The sequence below is a fragment of the Vulpes lagopus genome, chromosome 1 (assembly GCF_018345385.1).
Source record: "Vulpes lagopus strain Blue_001 chromosome 1, ASM1834538v1, whole genome shotgun sequence".
NCBI classification, from domain to species: Eukaryota; Metazoa; Chordata; class Mammalia; order Carnivora; family Canidae; genus Vulpes; species Vulpes lagopus.
In genome coordinates this window covers 132,252,746-132,267,632 of record NC_054824.1, presented here as the reverse complement: position 1 = coordinate 132,267,632, position 14,887 = coordinate 132,252,746, and the positions used below count along the sequence as shown (strand labels likewise).

General features: G+C 47.5%; 1 protein-coding gene across 1 annotated transcript in view; it reads right to left on the bottom strand.

Annotated features, from left to right (window-relative positions):
- The window catches only part of MOCOS (molybdenum cofactor sulfurase), a 53,506-nt gene that overhangs the window by 30,738 nt on the left and 7,881 nt on the right, over positions 1-14,887 (bottom strand). Inside the window, exons 3-7 of the mRNA XM_041745887.1 lie at positions 12,444-12,510; positions 10,305-10,946; positions 8,334-8,410; positions 5,582-5,781; positions 239-355 (exon numbers count right to left, since the gene is read on the bottom strand). Coding sequence (XP_041601821.1) covers positions 239-355; positions 5,582-5,781; positions 8,334-8,410; positions 10,305-10,946; positions 12,444-12,510 — 1,103 coding nt within the window. The remainder of the gene's footprint in view (positions 1-238; positions 356-5,581; positions 5,782-8,333; positions 8,411-10,304; positions 10,947-12,443; positions 12,511-14,887) is intronic.

The window sequence follows — 14,887 nt, the reverse complement described above, 5'->3', positions numbered from 1 at the left end:
ACGCTTGCCCCATATTAAGACCCATCTTCTGCCTTTACATTTTTCCCCTCAAAGTAAAAAATGACTGCCAGAGAGGTACTATGTTTTCTCTTTTTGTGGACCCCTTTTCCTTTGCACTTCCACAGAGTGGGCTCAGAGAAATGAGCCTAGCCCACAGAACCAGCTCCGACCCCAGACATGAGACCAGCCTCCAGGGTAGTTGGAGAGGCCACCATTGGACATGACCAGCATTACCAACCTGAAGATGCTTCTTGACCATCTCGTCGCTTATCCCCAGGTGCCTCTGGCAGGCCCCAGTGTTACAGAAGCAGCCAGTTCGCACGTGGATGTTGTAAAGACTGGCCATTTTATCCACCTGTGGGTTCAATGTGACATGAAACCAGTGTTACAGATGTCCAGTTTTACTCTGACTGCCTGGGAGAGAGTTTCAGATCAAAATGTGGACCTCTCTTCCCTAACAATAAAATGAAAATTTGAGCTTGGAATTTTGCTTTGAAGTGCCATGATCTATCATGGGTTTACTAAACACATTTTATAAAATGTCACTGAGAATTAAAGTTTATGCAGTTGGCTCATAATGTATGCCTGAGAAAACCAAAAATATCCAATTCAGTCCAAACTCCAAGTTTGCAGAGCTCACATTTCAACAAACAATACTATTAAAAATGGCACAGAAGATTTGAATAGACATTTTTCCAAAGAAGACATACAAATGGCCAAGAGATACATGAAAAGATGTTCAACATCACTCATCATCAGGGAAATGCAAATCAAAGCAACAATGAGATATCACTCACATCTATTATAATAGTTATGATTAAGATAACAAGCAATAACAAGTGTTGGAAAAACGTGGAGAGAGAGAACCCCTGTTCACTGTTGGTGGGAATGTAGATTGCTATAGCCACTACGGAAAACAGTATGAAGGTTCCTCAAAAATTAAAAATAGAAGTACCACAGGGCCCAGCAACCCTACTTCTGAGTATTTATCTGAAGAAAATGAAAATATTATCTTGAAATGATACGTGCCTCCTCATGTTCATTGCAGCATTATTTATAATAGCCAATGAAACAACTTAAGTATCCATCAAAGGATGAACGGATAAAGAAAACTGGAATATACACACACACACACTGGAATATTTTTCAGTCATAAAAAAATAAGGAAATCCTATCATCTGTGACATCATGGATGGATCTTGAGGACATGATACTAAATGAAATAAGTTAGACATAGAAAGATAACTATATGATATCATTTATATGTGGAACCAAAAAAAAAAAAAACCTCAAACTCATAGATACAGAGAACAGATTGGTGGCTGCCAGACGTAGGGGGTGGGCAAAAAGGGTAAAGGTGGTCAAAAGGTACAAACTCCTAGTTACAATATAAATAAGTCTTAGGAATGTCATGTACAACATGGCAACTATAGTTGATGATACTTCGTTATATGTATTTGAAAGAGAATAAATCTCTTTAAGAGAATAAATCTTGAAAACTGTCATCACAAGAAAAAAATCTGTAACTATGTATATTGATGAATGTTAGGTAGACTTACTGCAGTAATTACCCTGCATTATATACAAATATCAAATAATTATGTTGTATACCTAAAACTTATACAATATATGTCAATTTTATCTCAATTTTTTAAAATAATAAATTATCTTTTTAAAGAGCCCACATCTGCCAAGGGGGTTAACAAGAATAAAATCTGAGTGGCTGGGATGGGGGACAGGTCCTTGGCATCTTCTGCCACAGGGTTGATCACAGGGCAGTCCCCAGCTGAGCCACCACTCAGAGCCTCCCTGTCTAGGTTCACAGCCTGGGCTACAAACATTACTGTGTTGACACTGTGTATTATCAATCTGCTTTCCATAATGTCCCTTACTTTGGGTTGAATCACAGAACTTCTGTTCCTTCCAGAAGTGCCAAGGCTCTTTCCTGTCTCCCAAAGGTTCTGGGAGGCGAACTGCATTCACCCAGGGCTCAAAAGTAGGGCTAGCATGGGGGATATTTGCCCAGCCCTTCCCGCTGTGAATCAAGGGCTGCATTCTTCCAAGTATCTAGGAGTCCACTGAGGGTCCTCTAAGCCCTGGTGACTCCTGCTAAACCCAGGGAAGTCACCTAACTGTATTCAGGAAAGCAAACACATTTTGCCCAGCTGGGCAAATCTTTGAAACTTTTCTCCCTGGGAATTCACATTGTAGGATGGCCAGAGGCAGCCAGGGGCAGTACAGCACCCTGCAGCTCACTACGCAGCCAGCAAACATTCCCGGCCATGCTGCGCACAGCAGTGGTGACTCCCACACTGCTGAACCATGGCTGTCTTCACTTCAGCTGTCTCCCCTAGACTGTCAGAGTGAGAAGTCCTTCTCTGGATTAAACTGAGGGGCCTCAGGAAAACATCTCTGTTCCTTTATCCTGGGCAAATATAGCTCAGTGATGTGCAAGACAACTAATGAATCCAGGCATTCCCTGACTCTCTGAGCTGAGACCTGGCAGGACCGCTGGGTCTGGCCAACTCCATCTCCAGGTGGCCTCCATTCAAAGGGCAGCTGCTAGGGAAGTTCCCTCACTGCCCCACCCCAACTCCTGCCAACTGGAATGAGAAGTCCCCTGTGCCCACCCCACATTCACTGTTCCAGTTACCAATGCCATGAAACAAGCCACCAAACTTGGTGGAATAAAATAATAACCACTTTATTGTGCTCAGAGCTACAGAAGGTCAGGAATCCGGAAAGAGCACAGAGGAGATGCTTGACTCTTTTCCATGGATTTCCTGAGTCTCAGCTGGGAAGACTCCAAGGCTGGGAGTGACGTGGTGTCTGGGATTTGGAATCATCTGGAGACCTACTTATGCATGTGTGTGTCTGGCCTCCCAGCCAGGAGGAGGACTCAAAACAGAACTGTCACAATCGGGCCTGTGCTTGGCCTCCTGACATGGCTTGGCTTCCTCAGAGCATGGCAGCCTCAGGGCAGAACTTCTTACATGGTAACATGGGGCCCAAAAAGTGGATGCCCCAAGGAATAATGCTTTCTACCACACAGCCTTCCCTTCTGTAGCATTCTCCTGGTTGTGGGCAAGTCGCAAATCCACCGACTCAAGAAGAGAGAGGGGCCCCCACCTAGAGGAGGATCTGGGTACAACAGGCTGTTTGGGCCACAATTAACCCTCCTCCAATTTCCCATCATGAGGTAGTCCCCTTTTACCTTGAGCCTTGTGGAATCCCTGCCTGTGCCTGGCCAGGTGAAGGATTTGGTTTTGGTGGCAGGATGAGCACTGTATCCAGAGAGGGCGAGAAAGTAGCCTGAGCACAGAGCAGCATGGGAGCCTCCCCACCCAGGAGCCTGCATGCTCACTGTTTATTAAGCACTTGCTTCCCCGTGGGCCCCGTGCTCAGGCATTCTATATGATATCTCATTTAATCCTCAGAGCAACACTATGAGCAGGGTCCCTTGTTCTCCCCATTTCATGGAGACTTGGAGAGTTTATACTAACTTGCCCAAGCTCACAGAGCCAACAAAAGGCAGTCAGAATCTGAACCTGCATTCTTAACCACTAAGCAGAGTGACTTCTGCAGAGGGGAGAATGGAATTAGGAGGCCTGGATATAAAAAATGAGAACCCCAAAGCTTCTTACAGAAAGCTAAATTCTTTGAAAAGCTTCAGAAGTTCTTTTGAAATCTCCTGAAAAGAGCTATACTCAGCCATGAAATCATCCGTTCTTTCTGAAGGCCATTGAAATCCCTATGGAATTCCTACACAGAGACGCGGCCCAGGGAAACCAAGCTGGGCTTTACCAAGCCAGCAAAGCTGGCCACGCCTCGGCCACGGATCCACTCATGTAACAAGCTTCCTCTACAAACACACAGAGGAAGAAACTTGTCCAGGGTCCAGCCTCCAGGAATGAGTCCTGGTGAAGTCAGCAGGACACCTAGACAGGTAGCTCTCTCCATTACTCCCCACCAGACTGCTCCTCTCTTCCAAGCTTCTCTGGCCAAATGAGGCATTCTCTCCCTGCTCTGCCTGACACAGCATACTTCATGGTCACCTGTCTGTCCTCCTCCATACCTCGCAGGAAATACAAACTTATTGAGGTCCACGAATGAAACTTACTTTACCAATCATCTAGAACAGTGTATTTAAGAAAGCATACTGACACATTTTCCATCACCCCCTGGAAAGCATTTAAAATCACACACTTCTGAGGCACCCCGGGTGGCTCAGCTAGTTGAACATCTGTCTTCAGCTTGGGTCATGATCCCAAGGTACTGGGATCAAGTCCCATATCATCAGGCTCCCTGCTCAGTGGGGAGTCTGCTTCTCCCTCTCCCTCTGCCCCTGCTCCCTGCTTGTACTCTCCTGCGTGCTCTCTCACTCTAGTGTGCTCTCAAATAAAATCTTTTTTAAAAAATTGCATACTTCTTAGTGACATTGGGCTGCCAGTGCATTACTAAAGGAGAGTCTGCATGGTAAACCTACCCAAGAGAGAACCTATAGTTAGAGTGTCTACTCCCGGATACCAGTAAGGATTGACATATTCCCAGAAGAATATTTCTCAGCTTTGTTCCTCAGCTAGTTTATGGCTATTGAGAAGAGAGGGGGTTATGATTCCTTGAGAAATGGATTTGGTTTGAGAAATCCTGCATTTAACAAAGGTTAATGGGGATTGTGGCTTTCAAAGGAAAACTTATCTGATCATTGAACCTGCTCCTCACAGAGCTGCTCCAGGAACCCACACTCTGGGAAGGGCCTTAGGCTGCCCATCCCTGCCAGTCTGTGACACCCCCTCTGGTGACCGTCTACCACTGTGTCTGAGTGCTTGATATGACTCTGGACATTTTAATGGACTGAGCAGTGACCAGCTTACTCAGCTATGGCAAGGAGCCAAGCATTTCCTAACCTCTGGTATTTGCTCTGTTTTCATGGGAAGATAGATACAGAGTACATCTGCACAAACTGTTTTATAATCAAACTATTAAATCCTTTGAACTCATAGTATGCATGAACTATGACAGAAATAAGGACTTTTGTGATACTAAGGACATCATTTCTACTTGTTATAAAGGAGTTCTGAATTCCAAGCCACATGCAAATACATGGTGGTCAAAGTACCACGTTTTGTGTGATGCCAGGATCCGGTCTGATGTATCACCGGGGCCACCATGCTAAATAGACATGGGATGACTATTCTGTAGACAGAATACACTGCTTTTCTGTCTACACTCTTTTAGGATGTCTTCCCTTGTTAGGATGTCTTCCCTTGTTGGCAAGCTGTCGGCTGCCCCCTTCCACTGCGATCAAAGACTCCGCCCCTCCCTCCTTGCACTTGAAATTGACAATTTCTGGCTGAAAAAACTAAACATCCACACCTGTTAGAACTGCATGGAAAGGAGAGTAGGTAGCCTGTAAGGAAGCGCTGGGGTGTCTTCAACCATGCCCGGGCTGCCCTTTGTACAGCAGCTGCAAGGCCCCAAGGACCTGCACAGCAGTACAGTTCAGGGCTTCAGAAGGCAGCAGAATGCCAGAGAAGAGTGTCTCTTGTGAACAAGTACTGGAGGTGATGAGGAGACCCACCTGGGAGTAACCAATGATGTTCCCACTGTGGTCGAGCACATTAAAATTGATGATGGGACCCTGCTCCTCCGGGCTGCTGAATTCAGAGTCACTGTAAATCCGCACCACAGGGGCTCCGTCAGGGTACCGGAGAGCAGACAGGGCAGTGTAGGTGTACTGCGCCAAGGTAAAGGTGTGCTGCTTTATATTCTCCATTCCACCTCAAAAGCGATTGCGAAATGTCAGAGAGAAACATGAACTTCACGTGCAATTCACTCACTCGTTTTTAAGAAAAGATCATTTTAACCAGCAAAGCTGGAGCTCAGATCAATGATTCTAAATACTGGTAGATACTGTGTGATACTGTCCATATGGTTATGCATAGGTGTGGAGTACCAAACACCTTCCTGTTGCTGTTCTGTGGAATCTTTCATAGGAATTCTTGTCATCCTTCTTTTTTTTCTTTCTTTTTTTTTTTTTTTAATTTAGACCTTTGGGTTACAGATGGCACAGATACACAATTTTATCTTTATTATTATTTTAAAATGTTTTTAATTTTATTTTTAAGTCATCTCTATACCCAATGTGGGGCTCGAACTCACAACCCAGAGATCCAGAGTCACATGCTCCACTGACTGAGCCAGCCAGGTCACAGTTTTATCTTTAAAAGTATTGGGGAAAGGAAGGGAAAAGAAATGTTGGGAAATATCAGGAAGGGAGACAGAACATAAAGACTCCTAACTTTGGGAAACGAACTAGGGGTGGTGGAAGGGGAGGAGGGCGGGTGTTGGAGGGGAATGGGTGACAGGCACTGAGGCGGACACTTGATGGGATGAGCACTGGGTGTTTTTCTGTATGTTGGTAAATTGAACACCAATAAAAATTAATTTAAAAAATAAAATAAAATAAAAGTATTGGGGGAGGGGATTCCTGGATGGCTCAGCAGTTTGGCACCTGCCTTTGGCCCGGGGCATGATCCTGGAGTCCTGGGATCGAGTCCCACGTTGGGATCCTGGCATGGAGCCTGCTTCTCCCTCCTCCTGTGTCTCTGCCTCTCTCTCTCTCTATGTCTATCATAAATAAATAAATCTTTTTAAAAATAAATAAATAAATAAATAAATAAATAAATGTATCAGGGGATAAGATAGATAGATAGATAGATAGATAGATAGATAGATAGATAGATAGATAAAAAAAAAGTATCGGGTGGTTTTGCTGGGTTTTTTTTTTTTTAATGTCTAAAGCATTTTAACATTATCCAAATCGATTAGGGATACATGTTACAACATGGATGAACCTTGAAAACATGTGAAATAAGCCAGACACAAAAGAGTAGATAATGTATTCTTCCTCTTATCTAAGTGCCTAGAATATGCAAATTGATACAGGCAGAAAGGAGACTTGAGATTACTTGGGGCTGGGGCAAGGGGAAGGGGGCAGTTACTGTTGAATGGGTAGAGTTTTAGTTTGGGATGATGCAGAAGTCCTGGAGCCAGTCGGTGGTGGATGGTTGCATACCAATGTAAGCACACTTAATGCCCCTGAAACGTACACTTACTTAAATTGGCCAAAATGGGGCACTTTGTGTTACAGATAGTTCAGCACATTTTTTCCCAAAGAAGCGATTAAGTAGGAATAACCAGGGTTTGCTTTATTGTGGAACTGATATGGTCAGTCTGTTTTCAGTTCAGAGGTGTCCCTGCCCCCATCAGACCTGCAGCTTGCAGTTTGGGTGTCTATTAATATCTTTCCTTGGAAAAGTGCTCATATCTCAATACTTGTCTTTATTGTCTTTTCTTTGTCTTGGATAGTGTACACTCTCTGCATTACCCTCAGGACCCCCCTCCACTCCTGTGAATCCTGTGTGCCCCCAGCTCAGGCCAAGAACCTGAAGAGTCCCATTATGGTGGCAAAAGAGAGAGAAAGGAAGGGCTACCTAATCATTAAGCCACATCCCTGGTTCACCACAACTCCATTTCCATATGGATGGTCCAAGCAGTACCACCCAGTTCTAGAACCTCAGCCTCTGGAGGAGTGCCCAGGAGCACAGCAGGATGGTGGACGCCTGGTGCATGAGACACACGTTCTTCCAGTCATCTATCTTTGTGTCAAGCTCCACATGATGGGAAGTGGCAACTCTCTGTGTGTCAGCCTACTGTGAGGGTCCTCCACCTGCCCACACACCCCAAACATTTGCCAGGAAAGAAAACCTGCATCACTGCAAAGCCCAACAACAGAGACAGTGGTTGGGGCTCAGGGTTAGGCATTATTATGGTCTAGGTGGAAATCTCAGCCATCTCAATTATTAGGTCCCAGGGAAGGCATTTAACCTCTCTAAATATTAGCTCCTCATGAGCAAAGTGGGCTCATCATATAACTCCCCAGTGTGACAGGAGGGAGGACCCAGAAAGGTAGCAGCTGAATAAGGTCTCAGGATCTGTAACCAGTCCTAGTTTGGGGACCAAGGATGGCTCCTCTGCTCCTGTGAAGCTACTAATCTCCTGGTTTGGAATAATCTCCTACTTGTGAAAATGTTCTTTTAACACACACACACACACACACAGCACCTCAGTCTCTTGCTCTTGCCTCAGAAGTCATTCTGAAGTTCTTCAGGATAAGCTTCAACTGCATTCAGGGTACAGCTCCCAAATGCCAGCCGCTCACACAGACCCTACGTCCTTATCTACCTTATCTAAACCGCACCCATTCCAAGGCTCCCTCAAGGACGCAGGTGACAGGAGCAAATTCCACATAGATAAAAGGGTCCACTGACCTGTGAGGCGCTCTAGGGCATCGAATCCATGTTTTAGTGCTATCACGTCAAGGAAGGAGATGGTGCCATCTTCAAACCTGTAACAGGGTTGAGGGGAACAAGGTCAAGCTGTGGCCAACATCTCCATGTGCATTTTGTGGCATGCAACAAGGTTTTGACTCTAGTCTTGGCTATAATCGATGACTACCTCTGCTGTCTTATAAACCACTGCTCTCCCAGTCAGGATAGACGGATTTACACACAGAGACCGATGGGGCCAGTTCTGGCCCTGACTCGCTCACTGGGGGTGCTTCCTTGGGATCGGATGGCCATGGTGACAAAGGACCCTAAAAGGCAGTCACCGCCTTGAGAAATGCTATCCTGCCCCCGTGAAGACTTTGACAAGACCTCAAGCGCCGCGGGCTCTTAAAACGCTGCCCTTGACCCCAAGGGAACACCACTGGCAAGGCGTGGGTTGGGTGTGATCAATGCGCTAGGAAGTCTAGGATGCCAACCTGCGGAACCACAGGCTTCGGGGAACATTATGAGGCTCCCAATACAGCACACATACCCCTCCGGGATTATCAGGGTGTTCACGATAGTCGCATTCTGTGATTTCTGATCTAGCCAAAATAGTCATCAAATCTCTACTGCCCACACACACTGTGCGCCAGGCACCGTCCTAGGTGCCCTTCTGGTGCTTCCCTTCTCCTGAGGCACAGAAACTAGGGACAACACGCGACAAATAAGCAACACGCCAGCGGTGACAGTGCACTGAGGATGCAGAAGGATCATTTCGAAACAGCAGAGCTCACAGAAGGGAAGGGCGTCCCAGGCGGAGGCCGCAGGGAACACCCCGAGCGGGCGGAAGCGCGCACACGTCCTGAACGGCAGGACGTCAGCGCGGCGTCGGCGCGTCAGTGCTGCGTCAGTGCGTCAGTGCTGCGTCAGTGCGGCTGGGCGCGAGTGCGCATGGGCGGGGAGCCAGCAGCGGGGCGGGACGGTGGTGGGCGCAAAGTCGGAGGACGCCCCCCGTGGGGAGGGGGGGAGGCTGACGTGTGGCTGCAGGGCTCAGAGCAGAGAGCAGAGAGCAGGGGCAGGATGCGGAGCCAGAGCCTGACAGGCAGAGTCCGCCCGCGCCCTGCTGGGGGGCAGGGGGGGGGCTCGGAGGCAGGCGGTGTCCGCGAGCATTGGCATGAAGGATGGGGACGGCAGCCTCTGCGAGCCCACCGGTGGGTGACGGAAGCAAGTTGAAGCTTTCGGTGGAAACACTGTGCTTTGTATTTTAAGATTCTAGAGATGAGGTTTGCTCAGAATACTGTTACTGCAGTGTTAATTTCTTTATAAAACCGATGTGTTAATAGCCGTGAATCAATTATGTGAACCAACAACTGGGTTGTTTTTATTTCTGTTTGTTTGTTTAAAGATTTTATTTGGGGGCAGCCCAGGTGGCTCAAGCAGTTTAGCACTGCCTTCGGCCCAGGGCGTGACCCTGGAGACCCGGGATCGAGTCCTGCATCGGGCTCCCTGCGTGGAGCCTGCTTCTCCCTCTGCCTGTGTCTCTGTCTGTCTCTGTCTCTCTCTCTGTGTGTCTCTCATGAGTAAATAAATAAATCTTTTAAAATATAATAACCAGTTGTGCCATCAATATGCACGCAAACTTGTTCCAAACAATGCCATCTTTTAAAATGACTGCTTGAGTAAACTGTTGTACCTCTTGCCTGTGCTCTGGGAAAAGCCCTGGTGGCCTATCTTCCTTCCTCTCCTGAGAGTCTTTCACCTCTCCTGCTTGCAGCCCTTGTACCCTCATAGCTATGGAGAAGCCCCCAAGTGGGGGTCCAGTTCACTAAGCCACCTGGGGCACACTCCAGCCGGCCTCCATCCAAGCCCTCCAACCCCAGTGGCCCAGTTGGGTGCACAACCCTATAGGTGACGTGGGCCAGAACCCCTGCCTTGTTGAACTCCAATCAGCCACTCCCACAGAGAGGTTACCTTTCAGCCACCGAGCTTCTTGGGATGTAGAAGTCTTCTCCTGCCAGGTACGCAGCAGCTGTGCCCCCTCCAAAGTAGGTTTTCCTCAGCAGAGGAGCCACACAATTATTCACCAGCAGGGCACCCAGGCCAGTGGGGAATCCAAAGAGCTTATAGAAGGAGAGGGGGACAAAGTCGGCCTGGTGGACCGACAGGTCCAAAGGTGAGGTGCTCACATAGGAGGCTGCATCGAGCAGCACGAACCACTTGCCAGGCACACTCACAGGGCACATCCGCCCAGCCTTGACCTCTCCTATCCAGGACAGGGGGTACCTGGTCCCGGAAAAGTTACTCTGCGCGGGGTAACAGAAGAGATGCGGAAGCTGGCAGTCAGGGTCACTGGTGGCAGCAGCCCGTCTCTCTGCCAACCGCATGTCCTCTGGCCTGACTGGGATGGAAGTGACGTTCATGGCCGTGGTGACCTTCCTCATGCCCACCACGGAGGTATGGCTGTCAGTGAGGTAACAGAACCGGCTCCCGCTGCACTCCGGGCCTGGGGACACCCACGGGAAGGCCTCCGCCACCAGTTTAAGAGCAGCCGTGCTCCCTGCCGTGAAAATCACACTGTAGTCCTCTGAGGAGGTGTGGAAGTGCGCCAGAATCCTGGAAGAAGCATAGCATCATGCCAATCCATGGTCTCAGTAGTGTCAAATGTTCAGGGGTAGCTGTATTTGACCTCTCGCTCTCCCTTTATATTTAGGGGAAAACCCAGATCAGCTTTGCCACAATTACAAAGTTAGGGTAGGGGCAGAGCAAGCAGCAGGAAGAGATGACAAACTGGTTCAAGCTGGCAAGATCAGCTCTGCCTCCCATGTCCCCACCCTCAATGGATAAGATAAAAATCCATGGGGCAGGATGCCTGGGTGGCTCAGTGGTTTAATGCCTGCCTTTGGCCCAGGGGGTGATCTGGGAGCTCCAGGAGTCCCACGTTGGGCTCCCAGCATGGAGCCTGCTCCTCCCTCTGACTGTGTCTCTGTCTCTGTCTCTCTCTCTCCCTCATGAACAAATAAAATCCTTAAAAAAAAAAATCCATGGGGCACCTGGGTAGCTGTCTGTTGAGCATTTGATTCCTTTTTTTTTTCCTTTTTTAAAGATTTTATTTATTTATTTCAGAGAGAGAGCACGCAAGCATGAGTGGGAGATGGTGCAGCAGAGGGAGAAGCAGGCTCCCCACTGAGCAGGGAGGCCAATACAGGCTTGGCTCCATCCCAGGACCCTGGGATCACAACCTGGGCTGAAGACAGATGCTTAACTGACTGAGCCACCCAGGTACCCGGAGCATCCAACTCTTGATTTCAGCTTAGGTCATGATCTTAGGGTTGTGAGATCAAGCCCTGAGTCAAGCTCCATGCTCAATGGGGAGTCTGCTTGGGATTCTCTTTCTCCTTTCCCGCCCCTCTGTCTCCCCCTGTGCTCATGTGCTCTCTCTCTCTCTCTCCTTCTCTCTCTCAAATAAATTAATGAATAAATAAATCTTTTTTAAAAAAGATAAAAATCCACAACAACCTCAACCCTAGAAATACTCTCTCCTTGGACCACTCTCCTTGGTTCAGCTCTATTGCAGCAAGTTTTAAGTCACCAACTTGTTTCATGGTGCTTTTAAAATTGGCAGCCCAGCTTCCCTTTTAAATTGGAAATAACTTGTTATATTCATTCAAGAAACTTCAGGCACCACTTGGAAATTACTAAAAAGGAATTATTACGCGCAGAGGAAAGGGGGGATGGATAAAACAAGATGCCCAATGAAACATGAAAGCCCAAAGAAAATGTTTTTCTTCTCTCTGAAAATGAGACTTAGGAAATTGGGTCCCTCCTGGTCACTCTGGCCCTCAGGCACTCTGGCATCAGCCTGAAGCTGCACACAACAGCTGTGCACACCTCAGGGCCACCCACCTGTGCTTCAGATGAGCCCTGCTCTGTACCTACTCACTCACACCTTCCCGTCCCCTGCCCCTGATATTTGTCACTGTGCATGTGATCATTTAGCCAAATGCGATCTTCCTGAAACCAACTCAGAGCTTTTGTGGAATGCGGTGGGTGGTAGGGAAGAAATCCATCCACCTGGGAGTGCCCACTCAGGCTTGCACCTCTGCCACTCACCTGTAGCGCACGTGTTCCACAGTTTCGTGGGTGAGCTTGCTGCTGATATTCTGGCTGTGAGGATTACCTGGCAGGTTACAGAGACAAAGCCATCAAGTCACTACTTATGTTTCTCCTCTTGTGTTCCTCCAAAACCCTCTCTTTTGGTTTCTCAAAAAGTTAAGCATACAATTACTATATGACCCAGCCATGCCACTCCGATACACTCAAGAGAAATGAAAACACATGTCCACACAAAGATTCATGCACAGAAATGTTCAAAGGGAGGTTTATTGGTAAAGCCAAATTCTGGGAACAACATGAATGTCCATCAACTGATCAGCAGAGAGACAAGATGTTGTATATCCGAACAATTGGAAAGTATTCACAACAAAAAGGGAACAATCTACTGGCTATGTCATGAATGAACCTCAAACACATGCTAAGAGAAAAAAAAAAAACATGTTAAGAGGTCACAGATTGTTTGATTCCATTTATATGAAATGTCCAGCAAAGGCAATTGTATAGAAAGATATTCAGAAAGTAATGGATTAGTGGTTGCCTGGGACTGAGGGGGTAACAGGGATGAATTATAAATAGGCATCAGAGGGGCAGCCCCGGTGGCTCAGCAGTTTAGCGCCGCCTGGAGACCCAGGATGGAGTCCCAAGTCGAGTTCCACGTTGGGCTCCCTGCGTGGAGCCTGCTTCTCCCTCTGCCTGTGTCTGTCTGTCTGTCTGTCTGTCTCTCTCTCTCTCTCTCTCTCCTCTCTGTGTATTCTCATGAATAAATAAATAAAATCTTAAAAAAAATAAATAGGCATCAGAGATCTTATGGGGGAATGAAAATGTTCTAAATGATTTATTTTTTTATATTTTATTTATTTCTTCATGAGAGATGCAGAAAGAAAGAGAGAGAGGCAGAGACACAGGCAGAGGGAGAAGCAGGCTCCATGCAGGGAGCCTGACGTGGGACTCGATCCCCGGTCTCCAGGATCACGCCCTGGGCTGAAGGCGGCGCTAAACCACTGAGCCACCAGGGCTGCCCCTAAATGATTTATAATGATAGTAGCATCACTTGGTAGTTACTAAAATCACTAAATTGTACATTTGAAATAGATGAATTGTATAATATGTAAAACATAACTTGATTTTTAAAATACTTTTTTAAACAAACAAACCAACCCCTGCCCCCCACTAGTAGAACAAGATGGGATTGGGAAGAACATTCTGGAGATGGAAGTCAGCTCATTGGCAGCCAGGCCAATGCTAGAACCTTTTCTGCAAGTTCCCTGACAGGTGGTTCTGATCAGTAATCCCAGGGAAGCAAGTACACATCCTCAGGAGGCTGCCCCTTCCCCAGCCATGAGACAGAGCCATGAACACCACTTCACCTAAATCCCCCTCTCTTGCCCTGTGTTCATACTCCTGCTCCTGGCCTTGTTCCCGCAGAAACACATCTAATTCCTCCAAATATGTGAAGGGGGCCATCACATCTCCCCTTAGCCCAGGCTCAAGGCTAACATCTCTACTAATTTCACTTTTCAATTCCTAGTTTTTCTCCCCTCCTTCCATCTCCCCTGAGTGGGTCCTGAAGTATCATTACCTCCCTCAAAACACAACACCCCGGGTGAGGACACAGACCTCTCCAGGGGCTGGACATGCAGGAGTCAGGCACAAACATTTCTTAGGAGCAGGACTACATGTGCACGTTAACGCAGTCTTGACTTTTTTTGTTTGTTCATTTGTTTTCTCATTTCCTGTTTCTACCATGCCATCTGGTCACACTGGATTTCTGGCCACTGAAGCTACCACTATTCCTTTTCCATAAGCACCAGTAACCTGTGAGACTTGGTACTTACCCGAATAGCCTCTCAACACTCTAGTTTTTAGCTCAGCACCACCTCCAGTCTAGATTCTGTCACCGTGCCCACAGTTATGACTCTTGCAAAGAGTTAGAGAAGATTTGTGGATCTCTTTGCAAATCATGGATTAAAGTCAAGATAAGGTCCCTCACTGCCATCTCCTCTAGAAACTCTTCTCTAGATTTAAATATCTGCTGGCTGCCCAGGATCATATTGGGGCATGATAGGATTGTCATGAACTGAGGGAGTCTGGTGAGGGCCAAGGCCTTGCGCTCTGGAACCCAAATGCCTGGAGATCCAGCTCCCTCAGCCCCAGCACTTCCTGACTGAGTGGCCTCCGGTTAGCTCCCTATCCTCTCTGGGGCCCAGGAGTGAGGACAAACCTGTACCTTAGCTTGTTGGATAGCAGCACCTGTACACAGGTGCTGGGAATGCAGAGGGGGACAGTGGAGATAAAGTGTCTGGAGAAACCGAATATGGTTTCTAGAGGAAACATCAAACTCCTCAGAGTACCCTCAATGCCCCTACCTCTCCATTCAGGCCCCCTGCACTCTCCTCCCCTTCTCTGCACTCCGGGGCTAATTCCTGGACCCACAAATGGGT